This window comes from Phoca vitulina, unplaced genomic scaffold (genome assembly GCF_004348235.1).
Source record: "Phoca vitulina isolate PV1807 unplaced genomic scaffold, GSC_HSeal_1.0 scaffold25, whole genome shotgun sequence".
Lineage (NCBI taxonomy): Eukaryota > Metazoa > Chordata > Mammalia > Carnivora > Phocidae > Phoca > Phoca vitulina.
Window position 1 is genome coordinate 20,347,375 of NW_022589728.1, and position 17,830 is coordinate 20,365,204.

At 43.6% G+C, this 17,830-nt stretch overlaps 1 protein-coding gene across 8 annotated transcripts in view; it reads left to right on the forward strand.

Moving 5' to 3' along the window:
• SULF1 (sulfatase 1) overlaps positions 1–17,830 on the forward strand; it is a 176,208-nt gene that overhangs the window by 112,703 nt on the left and 45,675 nt on the right. For all 8 annotated transcript variants that reach the window (XM_032421530.1, XM_032421532.1, XM_032421529.1 and 5 more), the window contains 3 exons: positions 4,499–4,650; positions 6,992–7,161; positions 17,651–17,801. In XM_032421530.1, coding sequence (XP_032277421.1) covers positions 4,499–4,650; positions 6,992–7,161; positions 17,651–17,801 — 473 coding nt within the window. The remainder of the gene's footprint in view (positions 1–4,498; positions 4,651–6,991; positions 7,162–17,650; positions 17,802–17,830) is intronic.

The window sequence follows — 17,830 nt, forward strand, 5'->3', positions numbered from 1 at the left end:
GGGGGGGGGGTTGCCGCGTGGTGACGCATGAGGTCCTGGTCTCTCTTGGAACGAGTGTGATGGGTGAGGGCACATCTGGAATCCTGAGTACATATTTTACACTCCATTAGCACAGAGACACTGAAAACCTGGAGGGAGTTCTGAAGCCAGTAACAAGGACTATTAAGAGACTCGAAGGAAGAGTTTGTAAGGGGAGGATTAAGGGAGGGGCGATAGCCATGGCAATGGGTGGAAAGCAGCGCTAAAAAACCAAACAAGGACAACAATGAGGCAGGAAAGACCTGTCGTGGCTGCCCCCAGAGGAAAAAACAGAGAACAAAACTGAACGTGGCAGAAAAAGAAAAAATCTAAAAACTAATTAAGCAGGGAAATGTAAGCCAAATGGGAATTGGTTGCCACAAAATAAGTCTGATTGGGGAGAAAAAGATGTAACCTCTCGAAAAATGTTTTCAGACGCCCAAGTACAGAACTCAGACAAGACGTCCTACTGCAGAATGGTAAAGTACTTCAAATCAGGACACAGGGTTGGGAGGATGATGGTAATGGTGCTGCTAATAATACTACAGGCAGCAACGGTATTTAATAAGCCCTTGTTAGGTGCCAGGCACTGTTTGAAGCGCTTTACATATGTTTTAATTCATTGGATTCTCACAACAACCCTACCACTGTTCTTATTATCATCCTCATGGTTTTACAGATGGGAGAACTGGAGGTGAAGAGAGGCCAAGGGACTTGCCTGTGGACGGATAGCTAGCAAATAGCACGGCCAGGTTTTAAACCCAGGCAGGCCGGCTTCCGGGTCTATAGTCCAAACCACTGTACTCTTCTGCTGCTTTTAAGACGAAAGGAGAGAAAAGTGGGGCGGGGGGGGGGGAGCCCTGGGGATGAGGAGCAGGCCAAAAGAAAGAGCAGGGCCTGAGGTTATTAAGTGAGAAGTTCCTGGAAATAGTCCCCTTCTGAAGTCATGTTGGCGGGGTGTGGCCCTGGTGTGCCGCCTCTGACTCAAAGTCATTATTACCTTTTGTCAGAAAGGAAAATCATCTTGTGGTTCTCTGTGAAAAGAGGGTTGGTCTCTGAAGACGAGAACCCCTCATTAGAAGTCTTACTGCACATAGTCAGCTCAGAGGGAAATCCTGAGTCCTATCCGACCTGAGATCCTCTAACACTTAGTCCCACGCACATCAGTCTGCTCTGGGGCCTGGCAGAGTAATCAAGCAGTGGGCGTTTGGCCAACTGACCACTTGATGGATTTACTCATTTGCAGACTCAACATATAAACACTCATTCAACAAATAAACATCGCTATGTTTCTCGGACTTGAGTTAACTCTTCAAAGAAAATAAATCTCATCAGAAATAGCAACTTCAGCCACTTATAATTCCAGTGAAAACATCAGTCTAGAACTTGTAGAATCCCCAGAATACATGGAGGCCCATGAACCCCAGTGCAGGAAACAAAAACTATGAAGCCCCTAGGCTATGTGCAAGGATGGGGAGCAGGGGGGAGTATAGAGATGAGGCAAAGGCAGAGTTCACCCTCAAAGCCTTACAGGCTAAGGGGGATTACCTTACATACGAGCAGGACTATAGCACAAGGGAGGAAGGGAAGATGGCATTCGAGCCACAGAGCCACAGAGACAAATTGCTGTGGGACTGGGCAAAGACTGGGATCGGAAGGGCACCTGGTCTAGCCTTGATACACATCGGGGGGGGTGAGGGAGCTAGCACAGGCAAAGGCTGTAAGAGGTGAAAACCAGAGCAAATGGAGAAAACACACTCTCCGGAGAGACAGACAAATCACAGAAATGCAGGCTGGGATTGGAAATAGAGGGATTTTGTCCAGATCCAAAGGTGGCCTTGCATGACATGCTATCAAGTGAAACTTGAGTCTATCAAATGAAACTTGAGGGGGGTGTCCATCCACGATGTGACAATGGGGTCATGTCACCAGAGCCGGTCTTCAGGAAGGTGGCACTAAGAGTGGAAAGACCCGGGAGGCTGGTTAGGGGCTCTGGCAGGAGACTGTGAGCATTCGTGAGGGGCATCGAGTCATCGGAGAAAGAGGGGCAGGTTCGAGAGCTGTTATCCACGTAGAATCTTCAGGTGGTGGCGCCTGCTCAGCAAGGGGACCAAAGGAGCAGGTGAACCGGGGAAGGCTCTGGGGTGCTGAGCCTGGTCAATCAGGAAGATGACTATGACACTCAGAGAAGAAAAGGGAATCTGAGGAGAGAAGTGCACTCGGAAGGGAAAAGGATTCATTCTGTTCCAGACAAGTCTATTAAGAGTGAGGAAAACGTTCCTCTGGAGGTATCCTACATGTAGCTGTGTATCAGGATGAAAGCGAGCTAGCTAGCCCGTCAAGACACAGAAATGATGTACCGTGGACAATGCTGAGATTCAGAAATGTGTGCTTTAAGGGCGATACTGATAAAGTGCCTGATTCTGGGATCTGTTTTCATCTTACCAGGCCTGTAGTCCAGGAACTATCTTTCTTCGTGTGTGTAAGTGGAGACACTTGTGAAACCAGCTTAGTGAAGATACACAGTGGCTTTGACATGGAAGGCATCTGATTAGCCATAGTTTCTCCCTAAAACAAAAGATGGCAGCCCTTTAAAAATCAGAAAAATTAAAGCTTGCACGCATGTGTGTACTACATATGCATAGATGTGTAGGTATAAGTGTGTGTGTGTGTGTTGCACACACACCTACATATACATATATAAAAATTTCTTTGCTCCTTTCTACTTAAGGGGAAGGCTACGTATATGGCTACTAGGGTGACCAACCATCTAGGTTACCCAGAATAGTGCTTGTTTATGCCTGCCTTCCTGGTGAAATTACAACTATTAGAAATAGTACCCTCCTTGTCTTGCAGACTGATTGAATCCTGCAGTTTTGAGGGCTGGTTGGCTCTTAAAGAACCCATTCGAACAGTGCATGGAATACAACATTCTCCACTTTCCCCACAAATGAAAATGTGTGTGTGTTTAAACCAAACCTAAAAAACTGGTAACAGCCTCTTAGAAGTAGGATTTGTCTCAGAATCATGCATGTAAACATGAGAATACCTTCACCTATGGATCCCAGGTTTGGCTTTTCTGTAATTGCAGAGTTAGAGTTATGCCGCTGTGGTATCAGAATAATTTTTGAATGTCATCTTGAAATAGAAGCGTGGATTTTAAGCGCTAATGCAAAGGTAAAGGAGAAACACTTCTTAAATGTATGCAGTTTGTTTATTTTCTCTGTAAGAATCATAAATGTTGACACATTACTTGTAATTGGTTAATGATTTATCAGCAAGGTGATTTGGTCAGCCATTACACACAAACTTTGGTATACTCCAGAATGTTCTATTGCACTTGTGAAGCTCTCTTGTCTAACCTGAATTTACATTCTGCGGTGATAACATGGTGTATGCAGTGTGATTAAAGTAAGTGAACATATCAAAAAAAAAAAAAAGAAAAGTAACAGTACCCTCTTTCTCAAAAGTGTGCCGACAATACATTTTTAGCTACCCTTCTGATAGTTACAAGGTATTTGACTTCAAGATCTAACCCATTTTGTTCCCGAAACCCCAACCTGCCCTACTCTCTCCTCTTTGCCCATCTTTTCTTGTCCTCTTTGGCAGAGGACCAAATCCAAATCCAAAGTTTCCCTCTGAAAGGATCGGTAAGCTCTGTTGCCCAGTGGCCTTCCTTAGGTGAGACATGCCAAACTTACAAATGTGAAGTCCCTCCAGGGGCCTCGTCGATGAGCAGTAGAGTGTCTGTGTCCCATGTACTTCTCTTAGACTATGAGTCTATGAAAGTTAGTCATCTGCGTAGTAATTCTGTGTCACCAGAATTTTTTATTATCAATAATAGACAGACACATTCCTAAAATACACATAATGTGAACACCAATGCCATAAAATATGTGTGACATAAAAACCCTTACCAGGTGCTGAAGAAACGGAGTTTACCATGGTTCCTTGACTTGGAAAATTTGTATTCTGGATATGCAAACACAAAGACAAACTTTTCTATAGGGTTTTTATAATTTATAACTCTCAAATAGTAAGTTGGAAAACTTACTTTCTCACCAAGACTGAACTTTCAGCACCACCCACCCCCCCAACTATTTGCCCAGAGACAGCATTCCACATTTCCACTGGCTACTTCTCTGACTGTTACATCAACTTAACAAAAGGGTACATTCTGCTTTTATTCTAGCAGAACCACAAGAAACAGATGCACCCCGAGTACCATGATCATTATGGTGATTTTATTGCGCTATAATCCATGTACATGGGTACTACGTTTATTTATTCAAAAGGAAAATGTCTGTGTGTCACTTTGCCAAAGGATCAGGGTATTACACTATTATTTTGGCGTTACCAACGTTTACTTTTGTTTTACTGCCCCTTTTTCAAATCCTAATTTCATACTTAATGCATTTACGCATTTATTTGTGATTAATCATTTCATACGAGAAAATAATCCCTTTTTTTCCCTTTGCAGCCTTTTTTGGAAAATACCTCAATGAATATAATGGCAGCTACATCCCTCCTGGATGGCGAGAATGGCTTGGATTAATCAAGAATTCTCGCTTCTATAATTACACTGTTTGTCGTAATGGCATCAAAGAAAAGCATGGATTTGATTATGCAAAGGTAATTTTCAGCCACTTTTACGCTGCATCAATTTACTTTGTGCATAATGGGGAAAAGCCATTTTCAGTGAGTTAACTTATCCACGAGATTGGCTTTCTATGTTCTCACAATGTTAGAATGAGAAATTTTAAGGTAATTTTAAACTCCAGGCAAGAAAAAGATTTTCAAGGAACACTGACTTTGAATAGTGATTCTTTTTTCCCTCATTAGGATGAAAGGCAATCAGCCTTTGATGAAGTATCATCAAGAAAATCATAGATGCCTCCACTCGGTCTTGTGATTTTTTTTTTTATTTTTCTACTCCCTAGAGGATTTGTCCACATAATCAAATGTTCATCTTGTACCATTTCGCTTTTCACTGGCGTAAAAGTGCATTTTGTCTGTGGCTTCAGGTTTAGAGCAGACAAGTGCAATAATCGAAGGTCGGGGAAACCACATTCTTCGCTTTTCCTCCTGTCTGACCAAGCATTGATATGTGACAAGGACATCTGCCCCACGGGAGCGAGAGTCCACAAAAGTCCCTGGGGCCGTCAATCCCCGGATTTCCAAATCAGTTCATAGAAACTGAAATCGACACGTCCCTCCGTGTCTCTAACAAATCCATCCCAGATTAGACTTTCTAAAATTCACAAAGGTTTTGTGATTGCCAACCAAAAATAAAACAAGTTTCAGACGACAAGAGTGAAGGGGAAAATACCTTCGAATTTAGCCTGCTAATTAGCCTAAAATACCTCTTCCCTTCTAGCCATGCCCAGCTCTTCCTCACTTATCTAAAAGAAGCCGACAATCTGCTCTATCTAGCGTGGATCACTACGAAAGAGCCATTGGTAGCAATCAGAGAGAGGGAACTTGCTTTAATTATGGCACAGTGCTGCCTTTATGCTTGGCCCGATTTGAGCTCGAGGAGCTTGGTGGGAGATAAGGTGTTGTAGTCTCGCTCTTTCGTCCCCTTCAGAAAACAATGAATGCAAATGAATTCACAAACATTGCTAATAGGATTCCAGACTCAACAAAGTTGAGAGCTGGCGGGGACCTTGGAGGCAGATTTGAGCAATGTCCTACAAAGTGCGCTAATTGTCACCGCTATCATTTTTTTATCTGTGGGGATGCTTTCATGCTCCTTGTTCAAGCTATTAACCTTTCCTTCCCTGTTGTCCTAAGGAGAGCAAAGTAATCAAGAATCCCTCCAAAGACTAAAATTAGCGTAACTTGCCCATTATCACAGCTGATTAAGTGTCAAAGACAACTGTGTCCGGAAAGAATATATGGCTTTTTTTTTAGTGAGAAAAGGAATGAAACAGACACTCCCATGGAAGAAGGTGATGGCCTGTGGAGTTGTCCTCACAATGACATGTGACACAGATTTCCTCCCTTGGGCACTGCTTTTGCAGCTGTGCTGGTCCCTGAATCTACATGTGATTAGTCATGCCTGGGAGCCTCTGACACTGTGAATGCTGTCTGGGCACTTTCTGAATAAACCTTGTACTGGAGCCCCAGGCCAACGATACCCACTTAGAGGAAGCAGGTGGTTTAATTTAAGTTTTCATCGTTCCTTTTCATTCCATTTCTTCCTTCCCCCTTACAGAGTTGCATCAGTCCCTCAGACTGCAGCTTGGGTCATTTTATTAACAAGTCAGGCTCAAATCCCAGCAGCTGTATCATTTTAGTTGTGCAATTAACAGTATAATCTGCAGGAAATCAAATGCTCCCCATATTTAGTGTTTCAAGTGAATTAATTGATAAAATATTGCAGCTTTTCCATGTGCACCCAGATTTTGGCTATGGCTTTCATTAGCAATTAATGTGTAATTCCCACAGGTGAATTTTGAATTTAAAGAAAAGACCTTTTCTTTTGTTTGTGCATGTGCGTGTGTGCGTGTGTGTGTGTGTGTGTATGTGTTCTGCAACTGTGAATTTGTAGTGGGCGTGGGTGTTTCCTGCCCTTGAAGTAATTAAATTTTTTGTCAACGAATTACATCAATGAAACCTAAGAATGAAATATGTATCCGGTGTTTCATGGGCTCTAGCATTTGGATTGCCAGATCTGATCATTATCTTGGGCAAACAGGACTGGACTTTTTTCTTTCCTAATTGCTAAGTTGTGCCTTACTCAAAATACAATTTTTGCATGTTACCAAGCTAGCCACCCTAGAAAGTAACTGGCAACTGATTTTGTCTGTTACGGAAGATGTTTTGCTGCTTTGGGAAGTATCATCTTCCTTCCTGCTTTAGACCTTATACCTTCATTCAGTGAGATGCTTCTGAAGAAAGAAGTATTCAAATGTGATCTGATGAATGTCACCTTTTGTAATTTTTGTTTTGTGTCAAATGTATGTTTCAGGACTACTTCACAGACTTAATCACTAACGAGAGCATTAATTACTTCAAAATGTCTAAGAGAATGTATCCCCATAGGCCCATTATGATGGTGATCAGCCACGCTGCGCCCCACGGCCCCGAGGACTCGGCCCCACAGTTTTCAAAACTGTACCCCAATGCTTCCCAACACATGTGAGTAATAACGTCAGTTCTGGGACCTGCTGAACACGGGCCTTTCCTTTGCTCCCCACCTCCCTCCTCTCCCTCACCCCATTTCCTTCCACGCCATGTCTCCAGAGGCAGGTAAACCAACCAGCTCCTGCCATGAGCCCACGGGGCAGGCTGGCCACGGGGCCTGGCATAAAGGACCTGGTCTAGTGGTGTGATTAGGAATCACATTTCCAACCTTTGTAAGTAGCTAAATGAAAAGGAAGAGAAGCACGTAGGGTGAATGGGGGAAATTTGTATCAGGCGTTCCCTTCAGTTGTCTTACATGATATTCCTGAGCACGATCTCATAAAAATAACGATCAAATGGTATACTCCTCATAGCAGCAGAGTGGTGCCCCCTGGTCTGGTGGTAGAAACATGGGTCTGTCTTCTAGGCGGATACTGGGGGCAGCTTTGCTGCAGATGTGCAATTAGGATTGCTGCAGAAAGCAGCTTGCATGGGCTTGCCCGAGAGGCCTTCTCAGGTCACGGTTTTAAAATAACCTGATGTTTCTTTTTGAGAGGGAGGAGCCTTGGTAAGGAGGGGAGGGGAGGCCCAGGGGAGGAGGCTGATGGTGTGGGGGGACCCAGGCAGAGAGCAGAGAGCCCTGTTACGCTGATAACTCTCACTAGCCAAGAGTAGAAACGTCCGGATGCTTTGGCAGCAAAGAACATGATTTTGTTTTTTACTCTATTGACTCGCTTCCTTCCCATCCTTTGCAATAACATGCAGCCTTCCCTACAGAGCAGTTGGCTCTGTGTCTGCGGAAGGATCGGACATCAGACAGGTAGGGACCAGGGAATTGGTATGTTTCCTTCATCACTAAACCTCCAAAATTAGTTCTTAATCTGTTTATGCTTAAGTATCATCTCTTCTCACCCACACTGATTTCCCAGCCACAATCCCAGACAGAAAGAAAATAGAGTAAATGTATTTATGAGAAGAGAGACATACCAAAGACACTGTAGTTGCTAGTCATTACATATCTTATAAGGAGAGAACCTTTCCTTATATTCTTACTTTTTAATCTTATAACTAACAAGCTGCTGGTTTTTGGCCAGTGGTATTCAGGTCATCTCTATCGTATCGAGAGATTTAGACAGAAGGAAGGAGGTCAGAGCTGACTGAGGACAGGAACTAACAGTAACTATAAAACCAGGACAGATACCCTGCTGAGCACTCCCAGTAGGATGGAAGGATGGAAGCGTCTCAATACATAAACTATTGTCAACAAAGAAAGCAGGTTGCCCCAGCGCCTGGGGAATGTGGTCTGGGTGAGCCGCTGTGTTTTGGAAAGAACGCTGTGGATGGATATCCAGGCCTCTGAAGGTCTACCTACATATAACCATGCAACTACATTCATGAGCGAAGCACACGAGTGGCGAGGGGCTCTCCATGAGAGATCACTTACAGACTTAGTAACCCGCTGGCTCAGTGAAAGAGAAAGGTCTTTGCAGTCTTCTCCCCTGCCCTGGGACCCACCTTTCCCTTTCCTTTTGAATCAGAAAAATCACTCTGTGTCGGTTCTCTTGTCTCATTGGCAGATGCTCAGCCTAAGGTGGCTTGCTATAACTGTAAACCTTGCTGGTATTTTCCCGAGGTTCAGGAGAGGGGACTGACAAAATGGGGTGTTTTATGGCTCCTTAGAAGTCAGCCTGCCTTTGAAGCTTCTGGGCAAGGTCCTGAGCCGGCAGAAAAATCAGCCGCAGGTCAAGAGGTTCTGACAGCTCAGTGGCATGCACAGACAACTGTAGGAGGAGAGGAATCTGCAGACTTCTCAGGGCCTTCATGATAACTAAACAACAGTATCTCTGAGCCCAGCAATTAAAAATTCTATTTGATTCCACAAACATTTATGAGTGGCGCTAAACAGTACAGCCGGGATGAAAGGCATGAGGAAGACACAATTGCTCACAATCGGGACCCGGTGAGCAAAGACAGATTGGCATGCGGGGGCCAAACTCAGCTTGCCGCCAGCTTTTGTTAATAAAAGTTTATTGAAATACAGCCATATTCATTTCTTTATGTGTTATCTGTGGCTGCTTTCACAATTCAACCGCAGAGTAGTTGTGGCAGATATAGTAGGGCCTGCAACGCCCCAGATATTTGCTCTCTGATCCTTTACAGGATGAGTTTGCCCCCAACCCCTACTCTAGGGAGAGGATGGGCAAGTGTCCAAATAGCCATAGCACCAGTGGGAGCAGAAGGCGTAAGCACTAGGGCAGGCCTTCAAGGGGCTATGGAAGTTTGGAGAAAGAGGCATTCACATCTTTTAGGGGAACACGGAAAAGTCATGGACCAGCAGACTTTCAGAGTGGGCCTCAAAGAATGGGTACCATTTCTGAAGCTGATTCTACAGACCGGGTGGATGGTTTCAGGAAGAAAATGCAGCATGGACAAGTGGCCGCCACGTTAAGTGAGGCGATCTGAGATGTGACCTAGGAGAATGGAGCGCAAGGAAGGCAATAAGGGATAAAGCTAGAAAGGGAAACTAGCAGAATTTTGAGGACTTGAATGAATTTGTACATCACTGTAAGCAGAGAGTCACCAGAGGTCATTTGGTGGGGTAGTAACATAATATATAACTCGGTCATTGTTTCAGTTATTCCTTTTGAGTTCACGTGAACCACCTGTGTGTCTTACTGGGGACTCTGTAAAACAAAATCTACCCATGGCAGAGTGAAAAGTATTTAGGCCTTTGAGACAAACAAGCATGGGTTCCTTTTTCATCTGTTCTACTAAGCCCCTGGGCAATTTTTTTTAACCTCTAGGAGCCTCCATTGTCTCATCTGCTAAATGGGGATAATGCTAGCACCTTGACATGGTGTCATGAACAAAAATTAAGAGAGAAAGCATCGTTCAAGTCCCCACATAGGGCCTGGGACATAAAAGCCACTTCATAGATGCTGATTCCTAGTGATCCTTTCTATTGAGATGAACAATATAAAGCTGCTCTTTCTTGATTCCATCTTTCTTGACCCACAAAAAGGGCAGTTTCATTTGGCTCAACTTCATGTTGAGGGGAAGCAGCTGAAGAAATGACAAAAGGATACGTGTCCATTGTGATGTGACAAAGCTCTTGACGAGCTAAGACTCACATTGAGACGAGCCTCTCGCACCTGGCCATTCTAAAAACCCAGACAGGATAAGCACCAGTCTGGGCTGTGGTATCTTTTCTAGGTGCAAAATGCGTGCTGCGAGCAAGTGCCAGTGAGGAGAACACCCTCAGCTCTAGAAAATGAAAATCCATGCGGTTGGTCCGGCGCTTCAGCTTCTATTCGCTGCTAAGCCTTGGGCTTTGGTGCCCGCAGCATGGAGAGAGCCGCTGTGTCTCCCGCGGGCCTCAGAAGGCCTGAGCTGTCTGCATCTTAGTTGTCCAGGCCTCCCTGGCTGTCGCTCGCTGGACAAGGGGGCCGGCGAGAGCCCGTGTGCGGTTCTTGTCACTGTGAGTGACTGCACAGGTCCACAGTTCAGTCTGTGGACAAAAGGAGAGAGACAGATGAAGACAGGCGGCTAATTGTGGCGCACGGAGCTCCTGAATGGCCGGGTTCCTTAGCGAAAACATTAGCCACACATTCGAGCAAAGGGATGTAGGAAGTTAAGTACTTTGCAGAAATGTTTGGCAAGCCCTCTGCAAACAGTGAGAGGCTACAGACTCTCCCCTGTTCGGAGAAGCAAGTAACGTGAACACGTTCCTTGAGGTCGCCTCCCTTGGTGGTCACGCAGTATCCGGATGCCTTTCGTGTGGCCTCAGGTGGTGGTCACCTAGCCCTCTCCAACTGGGGTGAACGCATCGTGTTTCCACGGCGCTTTCCATTCCCAACAAAGGAAGAAAGCCGGGCCAACACTGGCTTGCTGGCTTTACACACGAGGCTGGAGGTCTTGCCAAGCGACCAAGAATGGGGACGGATATGGACCCCTCGTGACTGTTTGGCACTGTTTAATCAGAAGCAGCTCGGCTGTTCTCGGCCTCGGTGATATCTGAGGGAGCCTCCACCATAACATCACACATAGTAATCCTTATCGTAAAGCTCTTCCTCATGGTGAAGACCCTACTGTGCTTTTCAGTAAATTACCTCCCAGGATCCTCATGGTACTGCTGTACTGTCCCTCTCGCAATGACATAGCCTGTCTCTCCTGGCCGCCACGATGTGATAACGTGCAGTAGTGACAGGAAAGGAGATTCCATTTACCTACCCGATGATTCTGGGGGAAGCTAAGAGACTCCCCCATCACCTTCCTACCAACTGTCCCCCTATCAACTGAAAATTTTGTTGTTGTTGTTCCAGTTCATCAGTTCTTTCTCCCCATCCCTGGAAATGTGTGTGAACACACAAACACGGTTCAAGTGAAATCTAAAATCTTGGTAGAACAATCCAGGTCCACTAACTTGCGAGAATCCGTCTAAAAGTGCAGTTTGGGGATGAGGTAGTACGTTAAAGGGACAACTACCCCTGCGTAAGCCTCAGAACAAAGTTTTTGAAACACCTTTGTTGTCCGAAGTTGGAAAGAAAGGTTTTTCCTTAGAAGAATTTGCACATTCTCACTTCATTTCTTCCACAGATCCATAAAAGAAAGTGCTTTTGAAAATGAGAGAATTTTAAATTCTCCATAAAAATCTTTAATTTGGGCAGAACCCATTGCTCCTTTCCTGTGTTCCCACTTTGTTCTTATGTCATTGACCTGCATATCCCATGGCACTGGCTGTTTACCCAGACCCTTGAAGTCAAACTGCACACCTCCAGGGGGCAGCATTCACACAAGATACTGTGTGAATGGGGCCCTGGAGTCAGGCCAGATAGCTCTTTCCGGAAGGCAGGGCCAAGTGTTACATCTCTTCCTCTGGCGCCGGGGGAGCATGGCTCCTGCCCTATCCCTTGCCAGATACTTTTTTGTTTAGCAAATGAATAAGCGTGTTAACCCCACCACCCAGGTGACATTAAAACATATTTTAATGGCATAAAAATATTTAAGCAGTCGGTTTTACGAATTAAAGGACACCTAGAGATCATCTAATGCCATAAATTTTTAGATTGAAAAATGAAGGCCCAAACTCTATTAAAAAAAAAAAAATTAAAAACCCAAATGGTTTTGCCCAGGTTAACGTAAGTAGATAGGGACAAAGCTGGAGTCAAAACTCTGTTCTCTTGGCCCTAGGTGATCTTTGCACTGCCCCCCGGCTTGCTCAGTACTCTTCACAGTTACAGTTAATATTAGAAGTGGCTTCCGTGTGTGTGTTTGCACAATTCCGCTGAAGTTTGCAGCATCTTAGAAGACTTTTTTAATTTAGTTTCCTGCGGTATCTATAATCAAGATCATTTGATATTATTCTGCGTGCGTTCAAATGTTACCTACCTAAAGACATTTGAACTCAGGTGGGGAATATCTCTACAAAGTCAATTAAATAAGTTCAATTTGAGTGAAAGCTGAGATGGTGTGGCTTGGGAGATTAAGTATAGAATTTCCAATTTAATGCTTTGAGTGTGTGTCTTAAATCTCTATTAACTGGCTTATTCTGGGAATTGAAACCTATTTCATTTCTTACAGAATGACAGTCCCGCTACCAATACCCTTTAAGAGTTAGATCATTAGAGTTTTTGTTGTTGTCTGACACTAAATAACAAATGAAGAAAACACATGTTCAGATATAAAACACTAGAAATGTCTTTCTTTTCACTGGGTGACAGCAAAGGCCATCAGCAGTAAAAATGAACTGCTAAGTTCTTTGCAATTCCCTGAATATGGATTTAATAGACAACACATGCATTTCTTAAAACCATTTCTCCTCCAGTGAGAATTATTCTCCCCAAATACCCACCCATCAAAAAGAAAGGTGACATTATTGATTTTCAGGATTCATATTCTCCTTATGCCAATAAGCAGTAGAGGAGAGAGAATCAAAGCCCAAAGAGCATTGATGGCAGAGGTTGAAGTCACAAATGTGTGGTCGAAAGGATCTGTGATCTAGTGCTGAGCAATAAATCCAAACATGGAGAAAAAGCAACATGCAGAGAAGAGAAGCCTCACCCGGGAGAAGTTAACATTTTTAACTATGAGAACAGTCTATGTTTTGGGGAGAGTGTAAGCCTGGAATGCACAGTTACTGGGTAAAATCCTTCTCGGGACGGACAACAAGGAGTCTTACCAGATCAGGCACATGCAACTCTAACCCCAACGTGGACTTTTTTTTTTTTTTAAGCAACAGAAACTTAAAAACGACAATTTAGTCATCTGTCCTCTCAGTTTTCAAGCAAAGAGCCAGTGTTATCTGTCTTTTTGCTGATGCATCCAGTTTGCCTTGGAGGGTCCGACTTTATCTTGTGTTGTCAGCAAAAGCAGACTTTGGGCAGCTGGCGGGAGGCACTTGAACGGGAAGCAGAAAAGGCTAATATTTTCAATCAGGACGAAGGCTAAGGATTTTAGGACTTAGTTTTGAGAGAAAGGAATGTATGTATCAGATCTTTGAATGCCTGGGATTTTGAGGCACTTCTTGGGGACTGTGGTGCAGGACTCTGGTCGTTGTGATGTCACAGAAGACACTCCAGCCCCAGGACAGAATTTCTGAGCCACCTCTGTACACTTTACTTTCTCATTTGTAAAATGGGAATAAGGTGTCCTCAGGGTTGCCACCGCAATCCAAAGAGCTATTAAATGATGAGATCTTTCCCAGCTCCCTGTGCGGATGGGTATGAATATGTGGATTTGTTCTCTGGAGTCACTGAAATCTCCTTAAACCTTCCCAAAGCTCTGAAGTCCTTATTCCCATTATACAGATGAAGAAACAGGCTTAGAGAAAAAAAAGTTGCCCGAGATCACACACTAGTAACAGGGCTGGGATGAGATTTCAGTTCTAATCCCCAAACATTCTGAAACAATGGGACGTGTGATTTTCCACTTCTCCCCAAAACAGTTAGCTGCTCCTTTCAGTGGCTGCTCTTGTAGCTGAGGGCTCCAGGCCCTGTTTGAGTCATTGTGAGTCAATTCTTAGGGAAGCAAGCCTTAATTATCACTGGGAGACAGAAGGCTGCATCTTCCAGGAATTTGGCAGACCCCAGCAGGAGGCAACCACAGGTCTTTGGCAAAAGATCACTTTTCAACAACATTGTCAATTCCAACGACCCCCAACCTTCCACCTGCAGGTCCCCGAACAGCTGCTGTTCTGTGGGAAGCAGGGGCAGTCTGTCTTCCTTTAAAAGGCAAATGCATACCCCCACTCCTTGCCCCCTGCTGAGATTCCACCTGGGATTTCAGCCCCAGAGCTGGGGGTCAGCTCCCACTTGGAGAAATTAAGGGGAGGGGAGGCGGTTGGGGGTGGGGAAGGACAGCTTTGACAACAGACCTGAACTCTCCCTTTTAACATAAGCCAGATTTCACATATGTCATTCTGTAAATCCGGGAGTCCAATATGAGGCTTGTAATTTGCTGCGACCTTCCCCGTTCCTCAAAGTGAGGTGGAGCTATGCCAAGCTCATCAAGGTAGCTGGTAGAAGATATCATTTGCCCGCTGTGAGCCTTCGTTTCGGTTCCCTATTGTTAATTTTTATTTGTGTTGAGGTTTTGTGGCTTTAAAAAAGTCAACTCAATTTATTTTAAAATTAAGGCAAACCAACATCAAAGGCAGTAAGAGGAAGATGTTTAGGTATTATAAAGAAACCCTGTGTAATCTTTTATAGCCATATTCTTTTTCAGGGCACGTATCAGTAAATAGTTAGGGGACCTTTCATGGCCCACTTGCTATATTTTTCTGACCTCTAGCCACCCCCACGGGTGAAAATCCCTCTCCGATGGGGTTTAGAAGCCCCCACTCTCATCCTCCTCAGCCTCTCAATCTAATCCTGTTTGTACCACGACATGCTGCGTGAAGAATAAGAAACAGGGCTTACATTCTTTCCTACTGCACGAGCTCCTGAGATTGAAGAGGATGATTCCGCCCGTATTCACGCTTAGATATGAGGAACACTTTCAGGCCAAAAACATGGGACAAAGTGGTTCATGAGTCCTTTACTGGGTAAGCAGAAGAAAGTTTATGTTGAAAGTTTCTCTTAAAAAGAATGGCAGGTGATACCTGAAGAGCTTGTTTGGTTTTTAATGCGACAGGATTTTTCAACCCAGACATTTATATAGAATGTATTTGTTTATTGGCTTATGTAGGAAACTCATGTGCCTCTGTTCTAGGCACTTTTAAGTGATATAGAGACAGATAATAAATAGGTGATAGATGGAGAGATAGATGATAGATAGATAGAGATTTGTTGTTCCTCAAAAGAGCTTTTTAAGAAAGATACTATTATCCCCATTTACAGATGAGCAAAGTGAACCACACCTGCTTTTCCTACTCTGCAAATCTGCCCCTTTATACAGTTTTAGGTACAGGGTCTTCTGTGCTCCGTATTATATTGGTATTTATGCTGTTGTGTTTCTGCTAGTTAACCAGCATCCATACTGATCATTAGGGTATGATGTGACCTTCTTTGGTGCCAAGAAGCTCAATGGTACCAAAAGAGCATTTTCAACTATCAAAAGAGAGATTCTCCAAATGCACTGGCAGAAGAAAAAATATAACAACAGGCAGCATTTATATAGTTCAGCATGCATGGAAATAGCCCAGTGTACAATCACGTAGCTCAGAAACTCCAGGTTTACCCTGAGGGAGATTTGCTCTAGAGCAAACCAGAGGAGTACGCGGTCAATGCCCCTGAATTCACTGGGCTCACAGTGACTGTTTCTCTAGGGTGTTTTTGTTTTTGTTTTTTTAAGATTTTATTTATTTTTAATTTATTTTTATTTTAGAGAGAGAGCAAGCTGGGGTGGGGCGGGGGGGGGGGGGGTAGGGAGAAACCCAAGCAAAAGGACCCTGAGATCATGACATGAGCCAAAATCAAGAGTTGGATGCTTAACCAACTGAGCCACCCAGACACCCCTATTTCTCTAGTTGATGGCACAGGGTCACCTATCCTTGTCATTATCCACCATTTTTCACTGATAGGACCCTCCCCAGAGCAGACACTGGCTATCCGATTTCTCAACCAACATAGATTGTTGCTTACTCTGTGAGACCAGTTACTTGTGAAGTTGTGGTTCCTATGAAAAGTAGTCTGAGACATAGGAAGCACCCCACACTTCCCTCTTCTTTCATTTTGTTAGAACAAATGGGCTTTGGAATTGAGTCCTGGATCTACCACCTTGTAACTTTGTAAATCTGAGGAAGTTATTTAACTTTGCTAAGCCTCAGTTTTCTCAGCTCTAAAATGGGAATGAGGGGCGCCTGGGTGGCTCAGTCGTTAAGCGTCTGCTTTCGGCTCAGGTCATGATCCCAGGTCCTGGGATCGAGCCCTGCATCAGGCTCTCCACTCAGCGGGAAGCCTGCTTCTCCCTTTCCCACTCCCCCTGCTTGTGTTCCCTCTCTCGCTGTGTCTCTCTGTCGAATAAATAAATAAATAAAATCTTTAAAATGGGAATGATAAACCGATTTCCAAGAACAGCAGAGATAATTAAATGAGTTAATGTATACAAAACAACACAATACCCAACACATGGTAAATACTAAGTTTTTAATATTAAACAACTTCTACATGCTTAATAACATCTAAGGAGAAGGGTCAAGTACGTTGTAGTCTGGAGGAGATGTCAAATATAAATAGATAATTCTCAGTGTGAGAATTACTCTAGCATAGACATGTACTTTAGGAGTATGAAGTGGCAGCATCTAATGGTCAAGGGATTTGGGTTAGATTTCAAAAAGAAGGCAACATATTTTGTGGGCCCCCAGTGGAATGTATGAGACACCACTTGAGTTTCTGTGATAAATTAAATACAGGCTTGAACCCACATGTTCGAGAGGAATAGGACCCACCTCCCTGTAGTTAACAAAAATTGTGCTCTGCACCTGTATTGAATTGTCTATAAAAAGAATAGCTTTATTGATAAGCATGTATATTGCAGAAGTAGACTTGGTTTTAATTCCAGCATATCCTATTAAATTAATGGTATCTATATACAAGGTTAGGAATGAGAAAAACTCATAGACTAGAGATTAGAGAAAAAAATATGTTGAAATTATGATTCATCATTATTCCACATATTTGTGACTATACCTAATAGCCTAATTAACTACAAAATTTTATGAGTTAACATCACCATGAAAACATTCCCTTCTGTATTACTGAATTTTATCTGTAGGTGTTACAATACCATGATCACCTTGATGTCTTTTTACACATTTTCTTCAATGAATCCAAATGAACTTGCACTAATTACCTTTTTAGCTGTCTGTCTTGGTTTTATAAATCTGAATCCATATGCCTTTAGGGGATGTGTGATATTTGGGGTAGTGAGGATTTTAGCTCTTCTTATAAACATAGAAGACACATGGGAGAAAAAAAATAGCAATGTCTAAATTACCTTGAACTTGAGATAGTTCTCTAACTGACTAAAAATACATTTAGTAAGAATCCTTTCTGGATATTTTCAGAACCCCTAGTTATAACTATGCACCAAATATGGATAAGCACTGGATTATGCAGTACACGGGACCCATGCTGCCCATCCACATGGAATTTACAAACGTTCTACATCGCAAAAGACTTCAGACTTTGATGTCAGTGGACGATTCTGTGGAAAGGGTAAGCACACGAACTTGCCTCAGTGACGG